The sequence below is a fragment of the Phyllostomus discolor genome, chromosome 4, assembly GCF_004126475.2.
Source record: "Phyllostomus discolor isolate MPI-MPIP mPhyDis1 chromosome 4, mPhyDis1.pri.v3, whole genome shotgun sequence".
In the NCBI taxonomy this organism is placed as follows: Eukaryota; Metazoa; Chordata; class Mammalia; order Chiroptera; family Phyllostomidae; genus Phyllostomus; species Phyllostomus discolor.
Genome location: NC_040906.2, coordinates 20,438,949 through 20,460,875, shown reverse-complemented (window position 1 = coordinate 20,460,875; position 21,927 = coordinate 20,438,949). Strand labels below are relative to the sequence as shown.

At 35.0% G+C, this 21,927-nt stretch overlaps 1 protein-coding gene across 7 annotated transcripts in view; it reads right to left on the bottom strand.

Moving 5' to 3' along the window:
* The window catches only part of ERBB4 (erb-b2 receptor tyrosine kinase 4), a 970,339-nt gene that overhangs the window by 30,356 nt on the left and 918,056 nt on the right, over positions 1 to 21,927 (bottom strand). For all 7 annotated transcript variants that reach the window (XM_036022897.1, XM_028510101.2, XM_036022900.1 and 4 more), the window contains 4 exons: positions 20,183 to 20,258; positions 17,202 to 17,348; positions 15,018 to 15,115; positions 13,516 to 13,686 (listed from right to left, as the gene is read on the bottom strand). In XM_036022897.1, coding sequence (XP_035878790.1) covers positions 13,516 to 13,686; positions 15,018 to 15,115; positions 17,202 to 17,348; positions 20,183 to 20,258 — 492 coding nt within the window. The remainder of the gene's footprint in view (positions 1 to 13,515; positions 13,687 to 15,017; positions 15,116 to 17,201; positions 17,349 to 20,182; positions 20,259 to 21,927) is intronic.

Here is a 21,927-nt window from a genome sequence, read left to right as displayed (position 1 = left end):
ATGTATGAGCCAAGGACAAAGCACACTCCATTCAGCAAAAATGTAATTGGAACAAGTGTCCAGAGGAGGACATACATGCTAGGAGGAAGAAAGGATGAGAAAGTAGCGGAAGAGAGGTAGAAAGATTGTGTTGTCAGCATGGTCATTACAGCCCAGTGTCTGTGTGTAAATGGGAGTGTGGGACTTTATGTACAGGAAACAACACTGTGTGTGTGTGTGTGTGTGTGTGTGTGTGTTTCCTGCCAAACTTTTCTGCTTCCTCAACTTGAAAGCCAGGATGTTCTAAATATCTTGTTGCCACTTCAGCCTAGGGTGAGGTGAATGGGTGGAGTCACTGATTTCCCATGCTGTGAGAAATAGTCCACCTTTATTACATGTACAAACATGCATTTTAGGCATTAGTGTTTAGTTTAAACATATTGAATGCTAGACTTTATAGATTGAAGAAAGAAAGAATAAGTGATATTTATTATAAGGAAAAATGTTAAAGGGAATATAGACAGTCATTTTCCAACTGAAAAGGCAGATTCTCTAAAGAATAAAGAACAACCGTAGAGAAAATCATAATACACCATATAACAAGGAGGTGCTTCCTGAAGTCTAAATCTGCTAGAAGGGATTTTTATGATAATTCAAGTGATAATTTGAAAAAAAGTCTAAAAATTATATCTTTCTTAAGAAATTAAAGAATAGTTTGATTTTGTTTGTAATTTTTAAATACAGGGTTAAGCGAAGAATCCATTGGTACTATAGAGGGTTTATAATTATGTTTAAAAAAATGGCATGAGCCCTGGCTGGCGTAGCTCAGTGGACTGAGCGTGGGCTGCGAACCAAAGTGTCGCAGGTTCGATTCCCAGCCAGGGTACATGCCTGGGTTGCAGGCCATGACCCCCAGCAACCGCACATTGATGTTTCTCTCTCTCTCTCTTTCTCCCTCCCTTCCCTCTCTAAAAATAAATAAATAAAACCTTCAAAAAAAAAAGAAAAGATGGCATGGCCGAAACTTAACAAATATCCTTAGGGAGTCAGGGAGAATTAAAGAATAATAATAGCATTGGGTAAAAATACTTTGTTAAAGAAAAGCAAAACTTACAAATTCTAGTGTAACTAAAACAATAAAGCCAGATTTTAAGAAAGTCACTGGTAGAGAACACATTGCTTAAAAAGACCCTGATACTTTGCTATAAGTAATTTGAGAGGGTAAGAGATACTCTCAAATGAGCATAAAATTAGAGAGAGAACTAATTTTGATATCACTGTAATTTCCAAAGCTTGAAGAATACACAGATGTAATTTGACACTATGCTCTTATTTAGCCAAAAGAGACAAATCCATAATGCATGAGCAGAAACAGCTGCTCTTTGTAAAATAAATCAACTAACCACTCACGCCTTCCATCTAAAACAGAAAGCACTGCTGTGACCTACATTTTGAAAGGGATCGTAGAGACTTGGGTTTATTTCTGGGCTCTCTGTTCTGTTCCATTGGTCCACGTGCCTGTTTTTATGCCAGTACCTGGCTGTTTTGATTACAGTGGCCTTGTAGTATAGTTTAGTGTCAGGTATTGTGATCCCTCCTACTTTACTCTTCTTTCTCAAAATTGCAGCAGCTATTCGGGGGATCAAAAAACTATGGTACATTTACACAATGGAATTCTATGCAGCAGAAAGAAAGAAGGAGCTCCTACCCTTTGCAACGGCATGGATGGAGCTGGAAAGCATTATGCTAAGCGAAACAAGCTAGGCAGTGAAAGACAAATACCATATGATCTCACCTTTAACAGGAACCTAAACAACAAAACAAAGAAACAAGCAAAATATAACCAAAGACACTGAAATAGGGGACAGACTGACAGTGACCAGAGGGGAGAGAAGAGGGAATTTCAAGGGAGAATGGGAAGGGTTTACAGGAACAAATTTAAAGGACACATGGACAAAAGCTAGGGGGAGGGTGGTAATGGGAGGAAAGTGGGGAGGGTTGGGTGGGTGAGCTGGAATGGGAGTAAAAGGGAGAAAACTGTACTTGAACAATGATTACAATAAAATTTTTTTAAAAAAAGAAAAGAAAAAAAAGAAAGGGATCACTGTTAAAATAATGCTTGCAGCTCTCGGTAATTGTGTGTGTGTGGGTTGGAGAGTAGCAGAAAATAAATTGCGGTGACTGGCCAACTGGAATGACCCAGGCATTTCCTAGGATAAATGTTGAAACATCCTTCAACTGTGTGTGACAACAGGATTCTATACCACATAAAGGGAGACCTAATAAAACACATATAATTCAAGCTTGTCCCACTAATGAAAATGATAGAGGTACTCAAAATAGATGAGGACAAAAAACAGAAAAGGAAGTAGTGCGATAAATGATCATGGGCTTGCAATACTAATACTGCTCTTCGCCTGGTACAGTGCAAACAGTATATTTATAATTGAGCACAGTTGCAAAAACAGTGGAGATCAGGGAGATATTGTAGCATTCTTATGAATGATGAGGGCCCGAATGAGAGTCATGGCAGGAGAAACAAAAGTTAGAAATTTCAGAGTTGTTTTTCAAGAGAGCCAAAGGGCATTTTGTTTTGACTTGGATGATTTTAAGGAGAAGCAAGAGATTTCCAAACCATGTCGCAAGCCTTCATAACAATGAGCAAAACTAGGAAAACTAAAAGAAGGTCCATCCTACCTCTTCAGAGAACTTAATAGAGTTCTCAAGAATGTACAGCACAGGAGTATTAGCATTTCAATACAAGGTTTCAAGTAGATAATAGGCAGTATTAGCATAATTTTAGGGCTTTGAATCAAAGGCGCACAACACAAAATAAAAACAAGAACAAAACACAAGGGTTTTAAAAGTAAACTTAAAAAGCAGATTGTTTGCCTTTGTTTATGTTGAGTTTCTTGTTTGGACTTTTTTGGCGGGGGTAGGGGTGGGGGGGGTCTTTTTTTCTGACAAATTTCAGACCTGCCCTACTAAAATTCTACCTTTGTTTCAAGCTAGATCTTTATCTTGCAATAATAATAGAGCTAAATTTCTATAGCCTATTCAGCTTATTTGTTTTCTTTTGTCTTTTTCTTATAATACCTGGCATACTGCTTTTAGAATATTATCTCCTCAACTCTAATATAAATCCTGGGGGCAGAACCTTTGTCTTGAAAGTGTATGTTCACACCCAACACACAGTGTCTAGTCCATGAATAATATTTAATATACTAACTCATTTAATCTTTCATCATAATAAATTTAACAATTTAAACATTACCACTTAAAGAACATATTGTGACAAAAATACCTAGTGATATAGAGTGTTTTAATAAGAAGAACTTCTTTGGGCTTAACAGATAAAAAAAAAAAAATCCCAAGCATCATATCAAGGATATTTTGCAGGAATCCTTGACATATTTTGGAAGAAATGTAAAACCAATATCCTGAGTCTACAATCATTTATCATCAAGTAGCAGCTGTTGTTAGAATTGATATTGATCCTTGGTAAATTTCAACCAGAGTAACCTTGTAATATCATCCCCAAATCCTCCCACTGTATCATTTAGCTATAAGATGCTTCCTTTGCTATGTCCTTAGGTTTTTCTCTATATATTCAATCACATAAGGAAAAAAGGCATGTATAGAGGTAAGCCAGAATGCTTTCGGTCATTTTCCAATGAAATATTCTTCATCAGAAAATACAATATAAATGTATGAAATATAAACTATTCTTCGTTTTAATAAGTCATTCTATGATGTTATTTTTAGAAATAGAATAAATTTATAGGTGATCTAGTTCAATCTTCTCATCACTGAAATGAAAAAAAACAAACCTGAATCTGATTAAATGAGATACAGTCAAACTGAAGTATCCCATCATTTGTTGTAGAAAGTGAAATTCCTGACATTTAGCTTAGTTTCTTTTGTCTAATTACCATTAAGTGAAAGAAAGGTGTTCATTCCATAAATGGCAAGACTATTTATAAGACATAAATAGGAAACTGTCATTTTAAGACTATGGACTGTTGAAAGCTGGGTGCTGTAGCTCTGCTTTTTAACATCTGTAAGTTCCCTGAACTCTTCATAGTTCAATTTTCTTAACTCTTAAAATCATGGAGATATTAGTTCCTATGCCATAAGTCTTAGAGAAATAGTCAATTCAAAGCACTTAGCATACTGCTTGGGTTACAGTAAGCACTCAATAAGCTTTGGTTGCTATTATTATCATGAGTTTTATTTCATAAAATGAAAGGCCATGGTTTTGATTTATTGAACTGCAAAGACACACCCAATTGAAATCCTTGCATTTCTAAATGTTGTTATTGAGAATGACATCATTGTCTCTCCATTGCCATTTTACTTAAATTTGTACTAGTATATCTATTATTAGAAACATATATAGCATATAATAAATCATATAGTAGATACTATATGTAGATACTATATGATTTATAGTATCTATAAAAGTTCTATTACTGTTTTTTAAAGTAATGAACTAGTATAAATATCAAAGGTAATTACAATGTATGTCTGATAACTTCATTAAAACATATTTATCAAAGTTATGAAACTTATCTGAGGACAATACAATAGTGCTAGCAAATAAAGTACATAGAGGTCACATTTTTGAGAAGTCAAATATTCAGCTTATGCTTAATTATTTAGAAACTGATTACATTTTTGAGGTTCCAAAATCTTATTTTCTTCCTCTTTTAATTTCTCTGACTATATTTTATCATATTTTAACTCAATTAGGCATCTTTCCTAGGAGAGTGAGGGCAAAAAGAAGGGAGAAATACAAATCTGTTAATAGAGTTATTTCTTAACATATAAAAAAAAGCGGAGAAAGTCTACATTGTAATGGTGAGTGTAGGGTGGGTACCCTGCTCCACCACCACGAAGCAGCTGCTGTGTGATTCCTCTGTCTTGTGCTCATCTGGATAATTGGGAGTTAGCTGATGTGTTTTGAAAGAGATGGGACACTTAATCTTTAAAACTACTCATCACAAATGACTAAATGATTCTATAACAATTAAAATCATGTCATCCTCTATAAAAATGATTGAAGCTTTTATATTAAACTTTTTAATATTATTAAAGCTGAAATATCTTTAGTCACATTAATTTATTATCTTTTCATTGCTGTTGCATTTAATGTACAATTCATTATACCAAACAAACACAGAACAAGGTAACTAAAAAAAAATCCACATAAATAGAAAAACAAATTTATGCAGAAATTTCAAAACTGCATTGAACTGTAAGAGAAATGCTGGGCAAAATGGATGCATGTGTATATTTCTTCATTTTTTAAAAATTTTCTTTTTCTCTCTCTCTTTTATCGTAGTTTTCCCATAACCATTTAACCCCTTACACCTCCCTCCCTGCTACAGTCACCACACTGTTGTCCATGTTTATGAGTCCTTTTCCCTTTTTGCTCAATGATTCTACCCCATAACATATCCCCCCTTAGCTGTCGTCCTGCTCTCTATGAGTCTGTCTGTCTCTGTTTTGCTTGTTAGTTCAGTTTGTTCATTAGATTCTACATATTAGTGAGATCATATGGTATGTTTCTTCTCCTGACTGGCCTATTTCACTTAGCCTTATGTTGTCCAGGTCCATCCATATTGTTGCAAAGGGTAATATTTTCTTCTTTTTTATGGCAGAGTAGTATTCCATTGTGTAAATGTATCATGGTTGTTTTATCCACTCATCTACTGATGGATATTTGGGCTGCTTTCATATCTTGGCAGTTGTAAATAATGCTGCAACTAACATAGGGGTGCTTATGTTTTTTCAAATTAATGTTTTGGGTTTTTTTGGATATATTCCCAGACATTGGATCACTGGGTCAAAAGGCAGATCCAATTTGTTTATGTGGTGATCACATTTATTGATTCCAAACTGAATTCAAAAGTTGTACCAACCTTGAATTCCTGGAATAAATCTTACTTGATCATGATATGTCACTTTTTTCATGCATTGCTGTGTTTGTTTTGCATACACACACACACACAATATATGTGTGTGTATGTGTGTGTGTGTGTACATATATGTGTATATATATATATATATATATAAGATTTTGGCATCTATGTTCATCAGGATATTGGCCTATATATTTTCTTCTTTATAATGTCTTTATCTGGTATTGGAATTTGGATAATGCTGGCCTTGTAAAATGAGTTTAGGAGCCTTCCTTCTTACATGATTTTTGAAATAGTTTGAGAAAGAGTAGTGTTAGTTCTTCTCAGAACATTTGGTAAAATTCTCCTGTGAAATCTTCCTGTCGAGAACTTTTATTAGTTGGGAGTTTTTTGATTACTGCTTCAGTTTCACTAGGTGTAGTCTATCTATTCTGATTCTCTGACTATTCCTGATTTGGTTTTAGAAGATTGTATGTTTCTAAGAATTTATATATCTCACCCAGGTTCTCCAATTTGCTGGTATATTGTTGTTCATAATATTTTCTTATAATCCTTTGTATTTCTTCGGTGTCAGTTGTTATTTTTCTTCTTTCATTTCTTAGTTATTTATTTGGGTCCTCTCACTTTACTTTCTTGATAAGCCAAGTTAAAGATTAATCAATCTTGTTTATCTTTTCAAAGGACCATCTCTTGGATTCAATGATCTTTTGTATCATTTTTCAGATTCTAGTTTGTTTATTTTTGCTCTGATCTTTATTATTTCCTTCCTTCTACTTGTTTGGGTTTTTTGGTGGTGCTGTTCTTTTTTGAATTCCTTTAAGTGTAAATAAAGTTAGATTGTTTCTTTGAGCTTTCTCTTGCTTTTTGAGATAGGCCAGTAATGTTATGAATTTCCCTCTCAGGATTGCTTTCCCTGTGTCCCACAGATTTTGGATTATTGTGTTCTCATTTTCATTTGTTTCAAGGTATCTTTTGATTTCTTCCTTGATCTCATCATTGATCCATTCATTGTTTAAAAACATGTCATTTAGCTTCCATGTCTGTGTTTTTCAATGTTGTTCTTGTGATTGATTTCTAGTTTCATAGCACTGTGGTCAGAGAAGATGTTTGTTTGATATGATGTCAATCTTCTTACATTTATTGACACTTGTTTTGTGCCGTAACATGTGGTCTGTCCTAGAAAATGTTCTGTGTGCACTTGAAAAGTAGGTACATTCTGCTGCTTTGGGATGAAATGCTCTGAAGATATCAATTAAATCCATTTGATCTAGTGTGTCATTTAAGGCTGCTGTCTCCTTACTGATTTTCTGTCTGGAAGATCTATCCATTGAAGTCAATGAGTTGTTAGAGTCCCTGATTATGACTGTATTTCTGTTGAATTCTCCCTTTATGTCCATCAAGATTTGCTTTACATATTTAGGGACTCTTATTTTGGGTGAGTCAAAGTTTACTAGGGTTATATCCTCTTGTTGGATTGTTCCCTTTATGTAGTGTCCTTCTTTGTCTCTTACTATAGCCTTGGTTTTAGAGTCTATTTTGTTGGATATAAAACGACTGCCCCAGCTTTCTTTTCCCCTTTCCATTTGCATGAAATATCTTTGTCCATCCCTTTACTTTTAGTCTGTGCTTATCTTTAACCAGAGATGTGGCTTTTGTAGGCAGAATATGTTTTGGGTCTTGTTTTCTTATCCATTCAGCTACCCGAGGTCTTTAGGATAAACCATTTAAGCCATTTACATTTAAACAGCTTATTGATAGATACGTGTTTAATGCCATTTTATTGTTAGACTATTTTACTCTTTTTGTTCTTTCTCTTTTTCTTTTTATTATTCTTAAATCAAGCCTTTTAACATTTGTTGCAGTACTGGTTTGGTGTTAATGGACTCCTCATCTTCTAAATCACTGATTCAATTCTGTGTTTCATTTAATCCACTGTTTATTCTTTCCAGTGTATTATTTATTTCAGATATTGCATTCTTTATTTCTGACTGGCTTTTTTAATGGTGTCTATGTCTTTTTTCATGCTGCTGAGTATCTTATAATCATTACCTTAAACTTTCTATCTGATAAATCAGTTGCATCTATTTCATCTAACTCTTCTAGAGAATTCTCTTGTTCTTTCATTTGGGTCTTTTTTTTTTTTTTTTGTCTTCCCATTTTGGCTGCTTCTTTGTATTTATTTCTATATATTAGGTAGATCTGGAAAGACTCTGGTGTAGGCCTTTGCCAGATGCTGCTTGTGACTGGCCTTGGGGCCACTGTTTGGAGCTATCAGTGACCCACAGCATGTGGCTCCATGTCTGGGCCTATCTGTGTGCTGAAAGAACCAGTCTACACACCAAGGCAGGCTTTTTTACCAGCACCAGGCAGGGAGTGGTTGGGGGGGGACTGTTAACTAAAGTCTCAGAGATTCATCCTAGTTGTTAAACTAATTGATGAGATAGCCTCAAGCTGTACTCAGCAGCCTGGCTTAAGCTCTACAGGATGGGGCAGAATAATTCTTGCGGACAGAGCTATTGCTTCCCCTCAGGCTGATGCCATTCAGAGAGAACTGCTCTGCCCGAGAGTACTGGCTTGTGCAGTATGGGGATTTACTTAGCACAGGGATCCTGGTGGCTGTTCCTTCAGTTCTCTCCCCAGAGCCACCAACCCCAGACTCTCTTCAAGGGTCTCTAGTCCACTCTGCCCTTCCTCTGCTGAAGCCCAAGGTAAGTGGCTGTAAACGAAATTTTGTGCATTGGCCCTTTAAGAGGCTCTGTATCTCCAGCTATAACTCTCTGGCAGATAGAAACTTTGTTGCTCTTCACAGTTGGATGTTATCTGGGTTCCTTTCCTGGCTCTGTTGCTCTAGGCTGTGGAGCCCAACTTGAGGTGTAGGTGCCACACTTCTCAGGGGGAATCCCCAGCTGCTGAATATCCTCCCAGTACTTCAGCTGCCACCCATGGGAACCCAGCCAGCTGTCTCATGCCTCCTTCCTAGTACCCCCTCCCAGTCACATTGTGGTGAAGTGGTTTTTTTTTGGGGGGCGGTGGGGGGGAGGTCTATCTTTGATTGTAAGGCCTGTTTCTAGCTAGTGTTTAGTTGGTTATTCAGGATGGTATCTCTACAATTTGGTTGCAATTCAAGATTGGTCCTGGCAAGAGGTTAGTGTAGCTTCCATTTACTCCTCTGCTATGATGGGTCTCTTGTATAAGGTTACTTTTAGAAAAGTAACTTTAGGAAATAGAGATATATACTAAATGGATTGTTAAAGTAGAAAGAGCTAGACAGCTAGTGTTTGGGCAAAATGCCTTTAAATAAATATATCAAGAAAGAAGAAAGGCAGCAATAGAACCTAAAATAGAGGTCTATATGAAAATAACCCACGTCTTACAGCAAATTTCCCAGGAAACCTTATGTACAGTACACCGCCCAAGATGCTAGTTGGCTACATCAGACTTGTAAGAATCCAGTTTACTATCTGTAGTAGCAATCCAGGAAGCTAAACAATAATTTCTGTAACAGTTGGCCAAAAATGGTCAGGACTTGTTTAATGACTAAGAGCCTCATTAACTTTTGTTTCCACTTCCAATTTAGAACTGTTACAGAACAACAAGGGATGGGGGGACCTGGGACGATATACTATTACTGAAAGAAAACCCCAGGTTCATTATGTCTGTCACCTATAGGAAAGATGTCTCTCAATGTCAGAGATTCATGAAAAGGAAAGGAAATGTTTATTTAATGCTATATAAACTTAAAGTACTGACCTAATGTCTTCATCAAAATCCTAAAGTCCCTTAAAACACCCCAAAACACACACAGTCCTTCCTTCCCCCCTTTGCCCAGTCTGGGGTACCATATCTCAGGAAAAGAAATAGAAGTCCATGGCTCAGGCAACCCCCAGTTCTTCACAGTAATCCGTCTCAGCTGGTAGGCCTCCCTCGGTTCCCGCCCACCTTCAGCTGTGTTGCCGGGATCTCTGCTAAAGCTGGGTGGTGGTTCCCCCTTCTAAAGCTGCAGGGGTCCCCACTCTGGCAAAGGCACGAGGTTCTCCACTGCCCCAGCCACGTGGTCCTCTCTCTCCCAGGGCCACGGGAGTCCCCACTCAACCAAAACCAAGTGCTTCTCCCCACAAAGCTTCGGCGGGGGGGGGAGTTGCCACTCTGCCAAAGCCAAGTAGTGATTCTCTGCTAAGGCTGCATGGTGATTCTCTCTCGCGGGGCTGCGGGAGTCCCCACTCTGCTAAAGACTCGTGGTTCTCCCCTCAACGGCTGCCGTGTCTGGGTTTAAATCCCCACACCAGTCTTCCTCGGCAGCCCCATCTCCGACTCCTCCCACAATCAGTTACACCTGCCAGCACTCTCATATCCTTTTAGCTTTACTGGGCTGCCATCATGAGTCTGGGCAGGTGTGGTCCCATGTCCTGGAGCCAATCATCTCCAAGCTGCCACGCAGGCCCTGTAACTAGGGGGACATGCCTCCCAGTTACATCTTGGTAGGGAAGTTACTTCCATTCCCCTGGCTCAGAGCATGGCCACAGCTATTTAACATATCTATGTAACCAATCAAAGGTTATAGATATGTTAAATGACCATGCCAGAGGGTACCTGCAAGACTGTTGCTATGCAAAACAGCTCTCAATGGCCCTGCTCCATTTGTCCCTTCCTCCAACCCATACCTGTGGTGGGGGAGGGTGAGGACATCCTAAAATCTCCTGGACACCTTGAGTTCTGGACCCTATTCCAAATCTCTATTTGGGGTCCCCCGTCTTGGCTGCACCCTATAACAGAACCAGTCAGAAAGAGTCAATTTTGTACCCTTAACCAATCACATAGGATGCCCACTTCTAGTCTGCCCACCTAAGTTTCTCAGGACAACAGTCTCCAATCAGGGCACACCCAAAGCCTGCCCTTTCTGCCTATAAAGTTTTCTCACTCCTCTGTCTGCCTTTGAGTCTCTACCAAAATAGAAAGGATGGTGACTGATGCCTTTGTTTTAGCAACCCCTGAATACATAAATGTAGCTTTTCTTACTTGGTTTAAGAAATATCTTTGGGTGATTCTAAAAAGAGAGTAATCTGTTTATTTGCCTGGCACTGTTAGATACTCTGCAATTTCTTTTTTAAATCAATTGCTTAACAGTCATCTTAGGTAAATACTGTTGTGTTTATTTTATAAATGAGGAAGCAAAATCATAAAGTCATTCAGAACTTCTCCTACCCCATCCCTGCTAGTGAATGGTCTACTTTTAAAAATTGAATTATTTTTTGATATCAAAGTCCAACAATTATTCTTAAGAAACATTCTATTAAAGTTCACTTTAAGATGTTCCTTTACCACATAAGTTGCCCACAAAACCTAAAGTTGAAGTAACTTATTTTCTAAGTATAACATTAACATAATGTAGCTTTATGGAAATAAAGGGGGTAAAAGCATTTGCACATGTTAGAAATTACCATTAAAGCTATGTAAAGCCAGAATGAAAAAAAATAGGATAGCACCAATGACTAGTAAAGCTTTTTAATGCCTGAAAATAAAAGCGATATTTAAGCACAGTTCCTTTAACACCAGAAAAAAGTCAAAATAATTCAATTCTACAGTTAACATTGTTTAAATAATGACGTAGAATAGAAACGATGGCTAAAGGCCAAATGATTCCTATGTGGCTTCTATTTTGTCTCACTAATGCCATTTAGGGAACTCAAATCTTTGTTTAAAAATCCTTGCATGGAGCATAAATTAAATGAATAGAAAGTTAGAATTTGAGAATTTTTAGGAGAAGAGAGAGATCAAGCTTTTGGAATTTGTAGAATTTCATGTTAAGGAAGAAAAACACTTTTCTTGAAATTTCCCTCTTTTAATAAAATGTTATAAATTTGTCACATAAAATTATAAATACCAAAGGTAAAATTAGCCATTTTATTAGTATATAGAGGGGAAGAAAAATGCCTTTTTCATATACCTTAAACACTGCTCCCATAAATAAGACTGGTGGTCAATATCCACCAGTTGATTTAATTCTTACAACTTTTTGTTATATTTCCTACACACTGGGATGCAATACATATTTTTCATAGAAAAGAAAAATTCATTTAAGTCTCTATTTTGCCTCTTTCTATACCAGACGTTCTAAATGGTGGTGGATGTGCAAAAGGTATGGGGCAGTATGGGGATGCATTTTATGAGAAAATCACCTGAGAAGTTTCCCAGACAACTCGTAGAGACTGATGCCAAGAAAAGCAACCACATGATGAAAACAACACGTTCTGACAACTCAGAAGCAATAGTATGCGTAGTAGAAACAGACTGCATGCATTAGACTCCTGCTCTTAACGCTGGCTCACTCTGTGGCACTAGTCAAATCACTTAACTTTGTGACAAGTTTCCTCCTTTTAAGATGAGAACAATAATAATAGAATCTCATGGGACTGTTGTAAGGATAAACAGTGAAATGATATGTGTGTGTCGACACGCAGGAAACACTAGGCATTACTTTATTTTTGCTGTCAATCTGAAAGAAAGCAAACACCTTTATTTTACAGAATGAACAGCAAGTGGACCATTTTATTTTGCCCGCATTCAAGACAAATAGGGTGCTGCTTATTCTATGAACTATAATGTTCTTAGATGGAAGAGGAGGCTAAGAGAAAAGATCAGCTCGTTAGAAAAAAAGAAGCATTATGCTTATGTCCTATCAATGAAAAAATAGAATCCAGGTATTACTTTATTGTTTCTCCATGCTCCATAACAGCCAGTTCTTGATAACAATGCTTATCATGCCGTGCTCTGTCTCTGTATCTGTGTGACTCTTTCATTTACCCAGGCACTCTTGAAGGCAGCAGGTATGTCCAAATTCTTTAAATGTCTAATGTCTAATAATGTCTCACATGCAGAGATATTCAGTACATGTTGAATGAATTATGAATGAAGTTTAAAAATAAAGAAATAAGTGAACCCATGGATTGGCAGTATTCAGAGAAAGAAAGAGTGATATTCATACAGAGTGGGTTTAATGCAATAAATGAAATGTAAATTCTTTTCAGAAACTTCTTTCAAAATGTAAACTTACATCTTCAAATGATTTAGCAATCCACCTAATGTAATTAATTTAATTCAAAGGATTGCCCAATTATCTGATTTATGCTTCAACTTGACAAAATAATGTCTCTTAAAATGAGTGAGAGTAATATTGGTATTATTTCTTGACTGGAAAGTCATTTAATCTTTTTAAGAAAGAAAAGTAGAAAGCCTATCTTGATAAGAAATTTCACGTATTTATCATTGTGCAGTTTTATATTCATTTGAATTGGTTTCAGATTTTTTTAATCTGAAGATTAAACAAATTAAAAAAATTGTTTTAATTACATAAGATGAAGAAAATGTTTCTCCTTTTGAAATCCTAAAAGTGTTTCAGAGTGAATATTATATTACTTCTGCTTTTCTTCCAAAATCAACTATTTATGGCAAGTTTTGTCATATCTTTTGGTGGTATGGCAAATGGTATATTTATAAGCTAGCAATCACACTGATTTGAACTGAATAGTTGTTTTGTGATTTTAACCCTTAAATATATTTAGATAATGTCATTTCTGAGTAATAATATGGTGCTTAATATATAAGCACTTCTTACCCTATTTGAGTCAATTCTTGCTCTGGAAGTGTAGATGGGAGGTGGGATGTTGAAAGCTTGAGGGACCAGGTACTCCTCAGCATCCATCATATCTTCTAAATCCTCTTCATCCAAGAGATTCTGAAAGAACTTGCTGTCGTTTGGACTGGGGAGCTTCATACGATCATCACCCTAATGCATTGCCCATTGAAAACAGAAAAATTGGTTCTTCCCTTTATCTTCAATATGTTGACTTTGCAGTAAATTTACGTAACATCAAAACAAATATTTGAAAATTCACGCACTCACTTAAAACATAATTCTTTAGCATAACTTCTAGCCATAAAGAAGCCTGTAATATGCTCAGATATGACCATATCTTCATGCAAAAAGAATATGATAAATGCGATTAGAGATAAATAAAGCAGAATGCTATGTTTTGAGGGAGGCAAATTCATTTCAGACCTGAGAATAATAGTAGGCTTCATTGCCGATACAGTGTATGGGGTTTGACTTTAAGAATAAACAATAAAGGGAAGTTGATTGATCAATATTTATCTTTGGGGGGCTTTGTGTGATAGCGGAGAGTTATCAGAATGGATGGGCTATATGATTTGTCCTGTAGCAGAACACTGTTAAAGTGATAGCATTCCAAATCACAGCACAAGTGGCACACAGCATCAGTAGGAGTGGGACGGACACTCAAAACCTTGTTCTCCTCTTTCTCACCTTATCTTCATTAGTGACTGTAGACATGAAGATAAATGCTACACACATATATATATATATGAAATAGATGAGGTATATACATTATATATATATCTATATCTATATCTAGCTTTTTTCTTTATTTCAGACTATAGATATGAAGATAAATACTACATTGTTTTACTAGGTATTAGCCAAGGTCTATTTGTTTATGGTTTAGGTAAAAATCATTATAGAGAAATAGGTTATGATTTTTAAATTATCCAATCCATTTTTTCTACTTTTAAACATAAAATCTTCTTTTGGTCTGTTATTTCACTTATGCATATCTCAATTCCTTTGTATCTGAGTTATGCTTAGACACTGCATATCTCCCCAAACAAATCAAAACATTTAAAATACTATCTTTTATAAAATGAAATATCAATATATTAAAATTTTTAGTTCATTGTCTTCAACCGTAGAGAAGATTAAAATACAAATCCATCTTCTTTTTGTTCTGAAAATGCAAGATTGTAATAATGAACATGACTTCCGCACAAGGCTAGTCTGAGGATAAAGGCTTTTTATTAATATGAATAATCATAATTACTAATAACAGAGGCACTTGAGTACTAAGGGAAGGTGCTTAGAAATGTTCTGACATCAAGTAAAAGGCTCTTTCACATAAGTCATTTTACATGATATCCTGCTCCTGCTTAGTTAATCTACCTCTGAGTGGTGATTTTCACAGTTTCCAAATCCAGACATTATTCCTATTTTGTGGCAAGTTTGACATTGAGAAATTCTTAACACTCCAAGTCCAATGTACTAACCTGAATAACTAAATATCTTTGAGGGTCCCGAGCCATCCTTGAGAATTCAGCAGCCAGTTCCTTAAATTTAGGTCTACTGTCAGCATCAATCATCCAACCTAGGAATTCACATGGAATGAGAGTCACCATAGTTATAATTAGGAAAAAACAACATGTGAAATGTATGAAAATATAGGTTAAACTATTTTTTTAATGATAATGATCTGAAAAGACAAAGGAAATTAATGACAGAAATGATCCAAGAGGCAAGGGTTCTGTCTCAGTTTGTTGACATTCATGACTAAGTGTAATACACTAGAATAACAGCATTGTTTTCTTATTGGCTTGATCTAATTTAAAATTAAATTTTCTTCTGAGAAAATATAACCTAGCCTAACTACATTAACTTACAGAATTTCAGAATATTTTTTCTTAGGTATGGAGAGAATTCTCTTTTAAAACTTTGATGTTTATAAAAAAAGATGATTAGAATTTAATTTATTATTTTGCATCAGGAGTGACATGGAATTAAAGCTTTGTTTACAATGTGGCACTCTGGCACAAGGAAGAAAAAGGATCTGAAGCAGCTTTTTAGTGGTACTTTTTTCCTGCTGAGAGAAAATAATAACAAATGCAAAGTGATAGGTAATGTTTGTTCAGCAATCATCCTTAGCTTATTTTAGTACTAGCCTTTTCCGAATAAAAATATTCTCAGCAATTTTCAAGGGTATATATTATTATTTAGCTGGGATTCTAGATGAAGTAGGTTTTTTCTACCTAGGCTCTCGTTAGCTAATGAGATGATAAGAATAAAAGCACCAAGCCTTCCTTGATTTTCTTACCAAATGACTCTTTTCTTAGGTATTAAAACTTTTAAAAGTAAGGAAAAACTCCCTGTTAGGAAAAGTGTTTTCCTACTCTTTCATTATTTCATCAGGGTATCTAAATGAAACATTTAAATCATCCCTTATGCTAGTTACAGGCTCAAATGATACAATGTATGCATGTTTTTAAACATTCTTCCATAGATGACTACTGATCAATGCTTGATCCAATAAAGCTATAAAGCTCATTCATCTTTTCTCTAAGAGTTCAATTTTTATTCTTGTGTTGGGAAGTCTTGTGTCATTTTATATATGGTTAATTACACTAGAATGTTTCCTCTCTTAACAAGGTTGAAATGCTTTCTATTATACATGCATCCACTGAAAAATGTTTTTAAATGCTTCTGATGTCAAGATGCTAATAAGAAGATAGGTGTTTCTGGAACTATTGGAACCAAAAAAAGGTTAACTTCACAGTGAGGAATCAGTTTCTTTCCAACTAAATATTGAGTAAATAGAACTATGCTTAGAGAAAAGGGCATGTTGACCTGAACTGGAAAGCACATTTTTTATTTCCTCCCTCACTGTCAGAATGTATTACACACGTCATGAATATAAATCTGGGTAGACCTGGGTCCAAAGTCTCTTATCAATAAGATGCTCATTCACCTTCACCAGTTTGTTTCTTTGTTAATCCTGTGTAAATCGAAAGGGGAAAAACCCAGATTACACAAGAAAGAGCGCTGAATGTTAATCTCACTTAAATTAAGTCAGAAACTCCAGAGACTTTTCTAATTCTATTTAAATTAAGAGCCTAGGTTTCCAAAACATGTGTCTGGAGCATAAAAGAAGGAGAAAAAAAGGAAGGGTTAGATGTAAACAAATGATCAAATTGAAAAAAGTAAACATTCATAATCTCTTTAGTTTAATATCGACTCATGTCTTCCCACTTCCCACTGTGCCCTGCTAACTTACTGTTGACTAAAATCCTATTTCTATTTAATTCGTTTTTTAGCTATCAGTTTCAAGCTTTCTTTCTTTATACATAGGTCATTTATTTAGCCTGCTATTTCCCTATAAAAATTAATAATATTATTATGATTAGTTATATCTCTTTATGAAAGACAATTTGATTGCCATGGAAATGATAAGAATCAAGTGAAATGAATAAGAGTAAGCATAATATAATTTGACATCATAGCACAAGGGCATGATATTGCTTCATTAACAATAACAACAAAGGTGTTAACACACTACTTACATAATTAGTTTTGAACTTCTATATTTTTCAATATACAGAAACATTGTGCAGACAGATTCATCTGTGCTACTACTTTACTAAGAACGATGATGTGATGATGAAATTATTTTGCAATCTTACATTTGACCATGACCATGTAAACATCAATGGTGCAGATAGGAGGCTGAGGCAAACGTTCTCCTTTCTCCAGTAAGTCAGGGATTTCTCGAGTTGGAATTCCATCATAGGGTTTCCCTCCAAAGGTCATCAGTTCCCATATAGTGACTCCTACATTGGAAATCAAATTCTTACATAAGCATATTAAGAACATCATTTGAACCACTCGGTATACACCAGTGGCAAAAGAATGCTCCCTGAAGGGCAATCAAAAATAGTTTAAAGAAAGGCTCTTCTGATTTCTTTATTCACTTTGAGGTGCCCAATGACAAAATCTTTGTGGGAAATTAAGTTATCTTATTATTGTTTTGGAATTTGTAATGGGTAGCAAATCCGATTCAGGGTGAATATCAAAATGAAAAGTCAACTCCGCATTTATACCTTGTAAGTAATGCTAATGTTTGCTGACACAAATTAAGTTTCACCATCTCACATTACAGGTTATAAAACAATTTATTACTATATACATGTGTATTCAGTACCACGTAAATGATTGCAGGTGAAATCCTATATTGACTAAATTCAAGATTAACATTTTTGCTATTAAGAGCCATAAAGGCTAAGCTGTGCTTCCTGAATGATTATCTTGTGTTATGGTAAAAAATTGTAACTCTCTTTTTAACCAACATGAAGAACACAAGTGGAAGAAAATTTTCATTTCTTTAGCATCTATGAAAACCTGAGTGAGGAGTGATCCTTATGTAAGAAATAATACATATTGTAAAGTGGGGATCACAAAATTGAAAGGAAATCAATAATCGTTTTTGCCCTTAGATAATGAAACACTTTCTTGAATGACTAGAACATTAGTGTTCTTAATAAAGCAAACACCTGAAATATTAACATGAATGTTTGATAATAATTATTTTATTTTATTTTATTTTTAAGGTTTTATTTATTTATTTTTAGAGAGAGGGGAAGGAATGGAGACAGAAAGGGAGAGAAACATCAATGTGTGGTTACCTCTCATGTGCCCCCTATTGGGGACCTGGCCTGCAACTCAGGCATGTGCCCTGACTGGGAATCGAACTGGCAACCTTTTGCTTCTCAGTCCAGGGCTCAATCCACTGAGCCATACCAGCCAGGGCTGATAATAATTATTTTAATTTGAGCAATAATATACAAAATATAGATCTCTTCTTTATTATGATCTAATAATTACATAATTAAGAAGGTACAGTTTTCCTAAGGATAAAAAACTATAAGTTCAGAAACAGCTACCTGGACACAATAGTACTACCAAGTAAAGTTTCATTGATGTATATATCGAGGTAACTTTTAATGTAAAAGCTATGAATTAGGGCTATGTTTTCTTTTCCACTGCCATCTTTGATAACTTATTGATTCAAATTGAAGTCTTTTTTAAGCTCATGACACTCATGTAAGTGAACAAAGGGGTTCTATGGAAAGTGATCTCATAGTGTGATCTATTCATAAATTCCTAACTGGGCACTGGAGTGTATAACTTCCCAGTAAAAGTTTATCTTTGTCTTAAGCAAACCCTCTCCATTGATTTTATTCGTGTAAATTAGCATACCTTTGAAATAAGCCATAACCACCTTCAAGCAAGTACATAATCTTATTTTTAGAGGTCATTCAAAATTTGTCTGGAGTAGATTGCCACATTAATTCAAGCAAACATAAGTAGAAAAAAATGACATAATGATAATATATTTGCCGTAATATATAACATATAAATTTATTTATATCATCTATATAAATTTATGTCATGTATAAAGGTATATCACATATATTAATTTATCATACTAGGATGATGAATTAATTTTTACTTAATCCTTATGGAATCCTTAACAAATAAACTTGTAAAATTCCCCTGCAGGTGTCTAAACTTCAAACATACAATTTCTACTTTTAAGCGGAGTGAATATATGAGGGCCTCATGGAAATTTTAACACCGCCTATGGCATACGTGTGGTGGGGAGACAACCATCTTATAGAAATATCTAATATTTTAAAGGTAATTCATGCTTTTCTACAAAAGAGGTGTAAGTTCTTTAGTGATTGAAAGGTTTAATTCTTTTTTCTGAAAATTAAAAGATAAAAACTAAGCTTAAAATTGAGTAAATCTTACCATGTTTTAAGTTCTACCACTACCTTTTTATTTAAAAGGCAATGTGCTTTTAAGAAATGTTAGTTTTTATGGTGTATTTATACTCAGAAAAGGTGTTGATTCTTACTAATTAACCTGGATTAACCTGGATGAGTTTAAACTGTAAAAAATCCAACATACACTAAGGAGCTCAGCTCAACAATTCAGTTTAACACAATTAAATAAATTTTCTAAATTTAAAAGCCACTCTTTTCCATTTCATAGTATTTGCTCTGTAATGTATCCATTTACATTAAGAGTATTTGGGAAATTAAAATCAAAGCTGCAATTAGCAATCTCCTCTCTCATCTCTCCCCTCACCTTTGTTACTTTACTGAACTGCTCTCAATAATCATTCTTTGTTATCACAATAGTCTCTATTGTCTTACTATAGAACAGGAATACCCATAACAAAAAAAAGTCTTTTTTAAAACATTTATTGTTTTCAGAGTTATGTTTTCAAAGAGTTGTTAAAAGTTAAGGCCTTGAGATTCCATGAAATTGTACCAAACTGAAATTGGCTGGGTTTCCTCTCTCCTGTCAAAATGATCAAACCATTTGCTACCAACTAAGGGTTATGGCAGACAAACTCAACACCAAGGTGTTAATATGCCACACTCTAGAGAACCAGGAAAGAACAAAAAAGGCAGGTAACAATACTGTTAGAGTTTTGTTTTTCCTAATGGAAGATGAAAGAGTTAATTCCTTTAGAAAGCAAGTCTTATAAATCGGTATTTGAAATACAGTGAAATAATTTGGCTTAAGATAATTTACATGAACGTAATACGTTTATTTTTGCTTCATATGCATTAATTCACAGGGAACATTTACTTACCATAGCTCCAAACATCACTCTGATGGGTGAATTTCCTATAATGTATGCACTCCAGAGCCATCCATTTAATTGGCATCTACAGAGGAAAAAACATAAAAGTTTTATAATTATATAAAGTATTTTCTCCCTAAGTGTGAGTCTTGCTTCAATTATATTTTTCATTGTGTGGATAGAAAATATAAATATGTTGTTTTTCAATACAGGGAACAAATAAATTGAAATTTATAAAATTCTTAAAATGAATTAACCTAAAGATATATTTATTTTTTAAAGATTTTATTTATTTATTTTTAGAGAAAGGGGAAGGGAGGGAGGAAGAGAAAGAAATGTCAATGTATAATTGCTTCTTGCACTGGGGACCCAGCCCACAACCCAGGCATGTGCCCTGACTGGGAATCAAACCAATAACCCTTTGCAGGGTTTGCAGGCTGGCACTCAATCAACTGAGCTACACCAGCCATGTCAAGAAATGTATTTATTTTTGAAAATCATCATAAACAGTGAAACATATAATAAAAAAGTATCACTTTTTACAGTTCTCAATTTATGTAGTAATTAAATTACTAGTTAATATTGTTTTATAGTTCTAAATATCAACACAAATACTTCTGAAAATGAGGTCATATTGTATTTTCCTCCCAAATGAGATTCCTTGAATTCTCAGTTATCCCTTTTCACCCACAGGCAAATGTCAGGTCACCAGAAAAATGACTTTTCACACTCCCCCGCTTCCTTCTTCTCTTATATAATTTGGTCACTAAAACACCTAAAATGAGTTTTGAAGTTAGCCTTGCTTTGTTCTTCAGCCCCAAATGTTTTCTCTCATCTTGGTTAGTCAGTATTGAATATATGTACCATTTTCAATATAGGAATTACATAAAAGAATGTGTGAGAATCAGTACAAATCCATCATCACTACAGGAAAACAACTCAACTGACATACACTGCTGATGATGGGTCAGCAGAATGAGTTTTCAACTACGAAGAGCAGCATTGCATAGCTGGAAATATAATTAGATTCTACGGAATAAAGATAAACACTTCTACTTTGTGGTTGAAAGCTTAAAACTTAATAGGCCTTTGAAATCATGAGGTTGGCTGCTCACCAAGGTGATACCAAGGTAACTCTACAGCGGAATCATGGCATTCAGTGAAAGGGAACAGAAGACACATTGAAAATAATTTCCCTACAGGCAAGGAGTTAGCTGACTTTATGGACTACGGACATTGTGTTAAAGAAGTAAATTTAAATCACAGGTGGCTTGATAAAGACTTAATGGTTACTAGGCATTTAAAGCTATAATGAATCTTGCTTTAGACAAATCCTACAGCTGTACATTCTCTAGACAAGTGAAGTCATGTGATTTATGGACTTCTCCTCCCGTGCAATCTTACAGTGAGTTTCAAAGCTGTGGACTCAGACTGCTGCAATTGGGCACTAAACAGGCAAAATAGGCTAATAAAATCAAGGAAAAGCCGGATAATATTCCTAAACTAAAGCTGTTCTTTTAAAAATAAGTTTTGTGTTCTTGTATCTTGTGATATTTGAATATATATACAGTTATATAAGAATTTAATATAAAATCAATGATAAGCATTTGGAAGGTTATCATTAGAAAATATTTATAATACATATTTGGATGGCTCATGATGAATAAAGCATATAATAAACTTTATTTATATTACTTACAAATAATGTTTTTTTTTTTCTGTTGACATTAGCTGTGGGTCACCAAAAGTTAAGG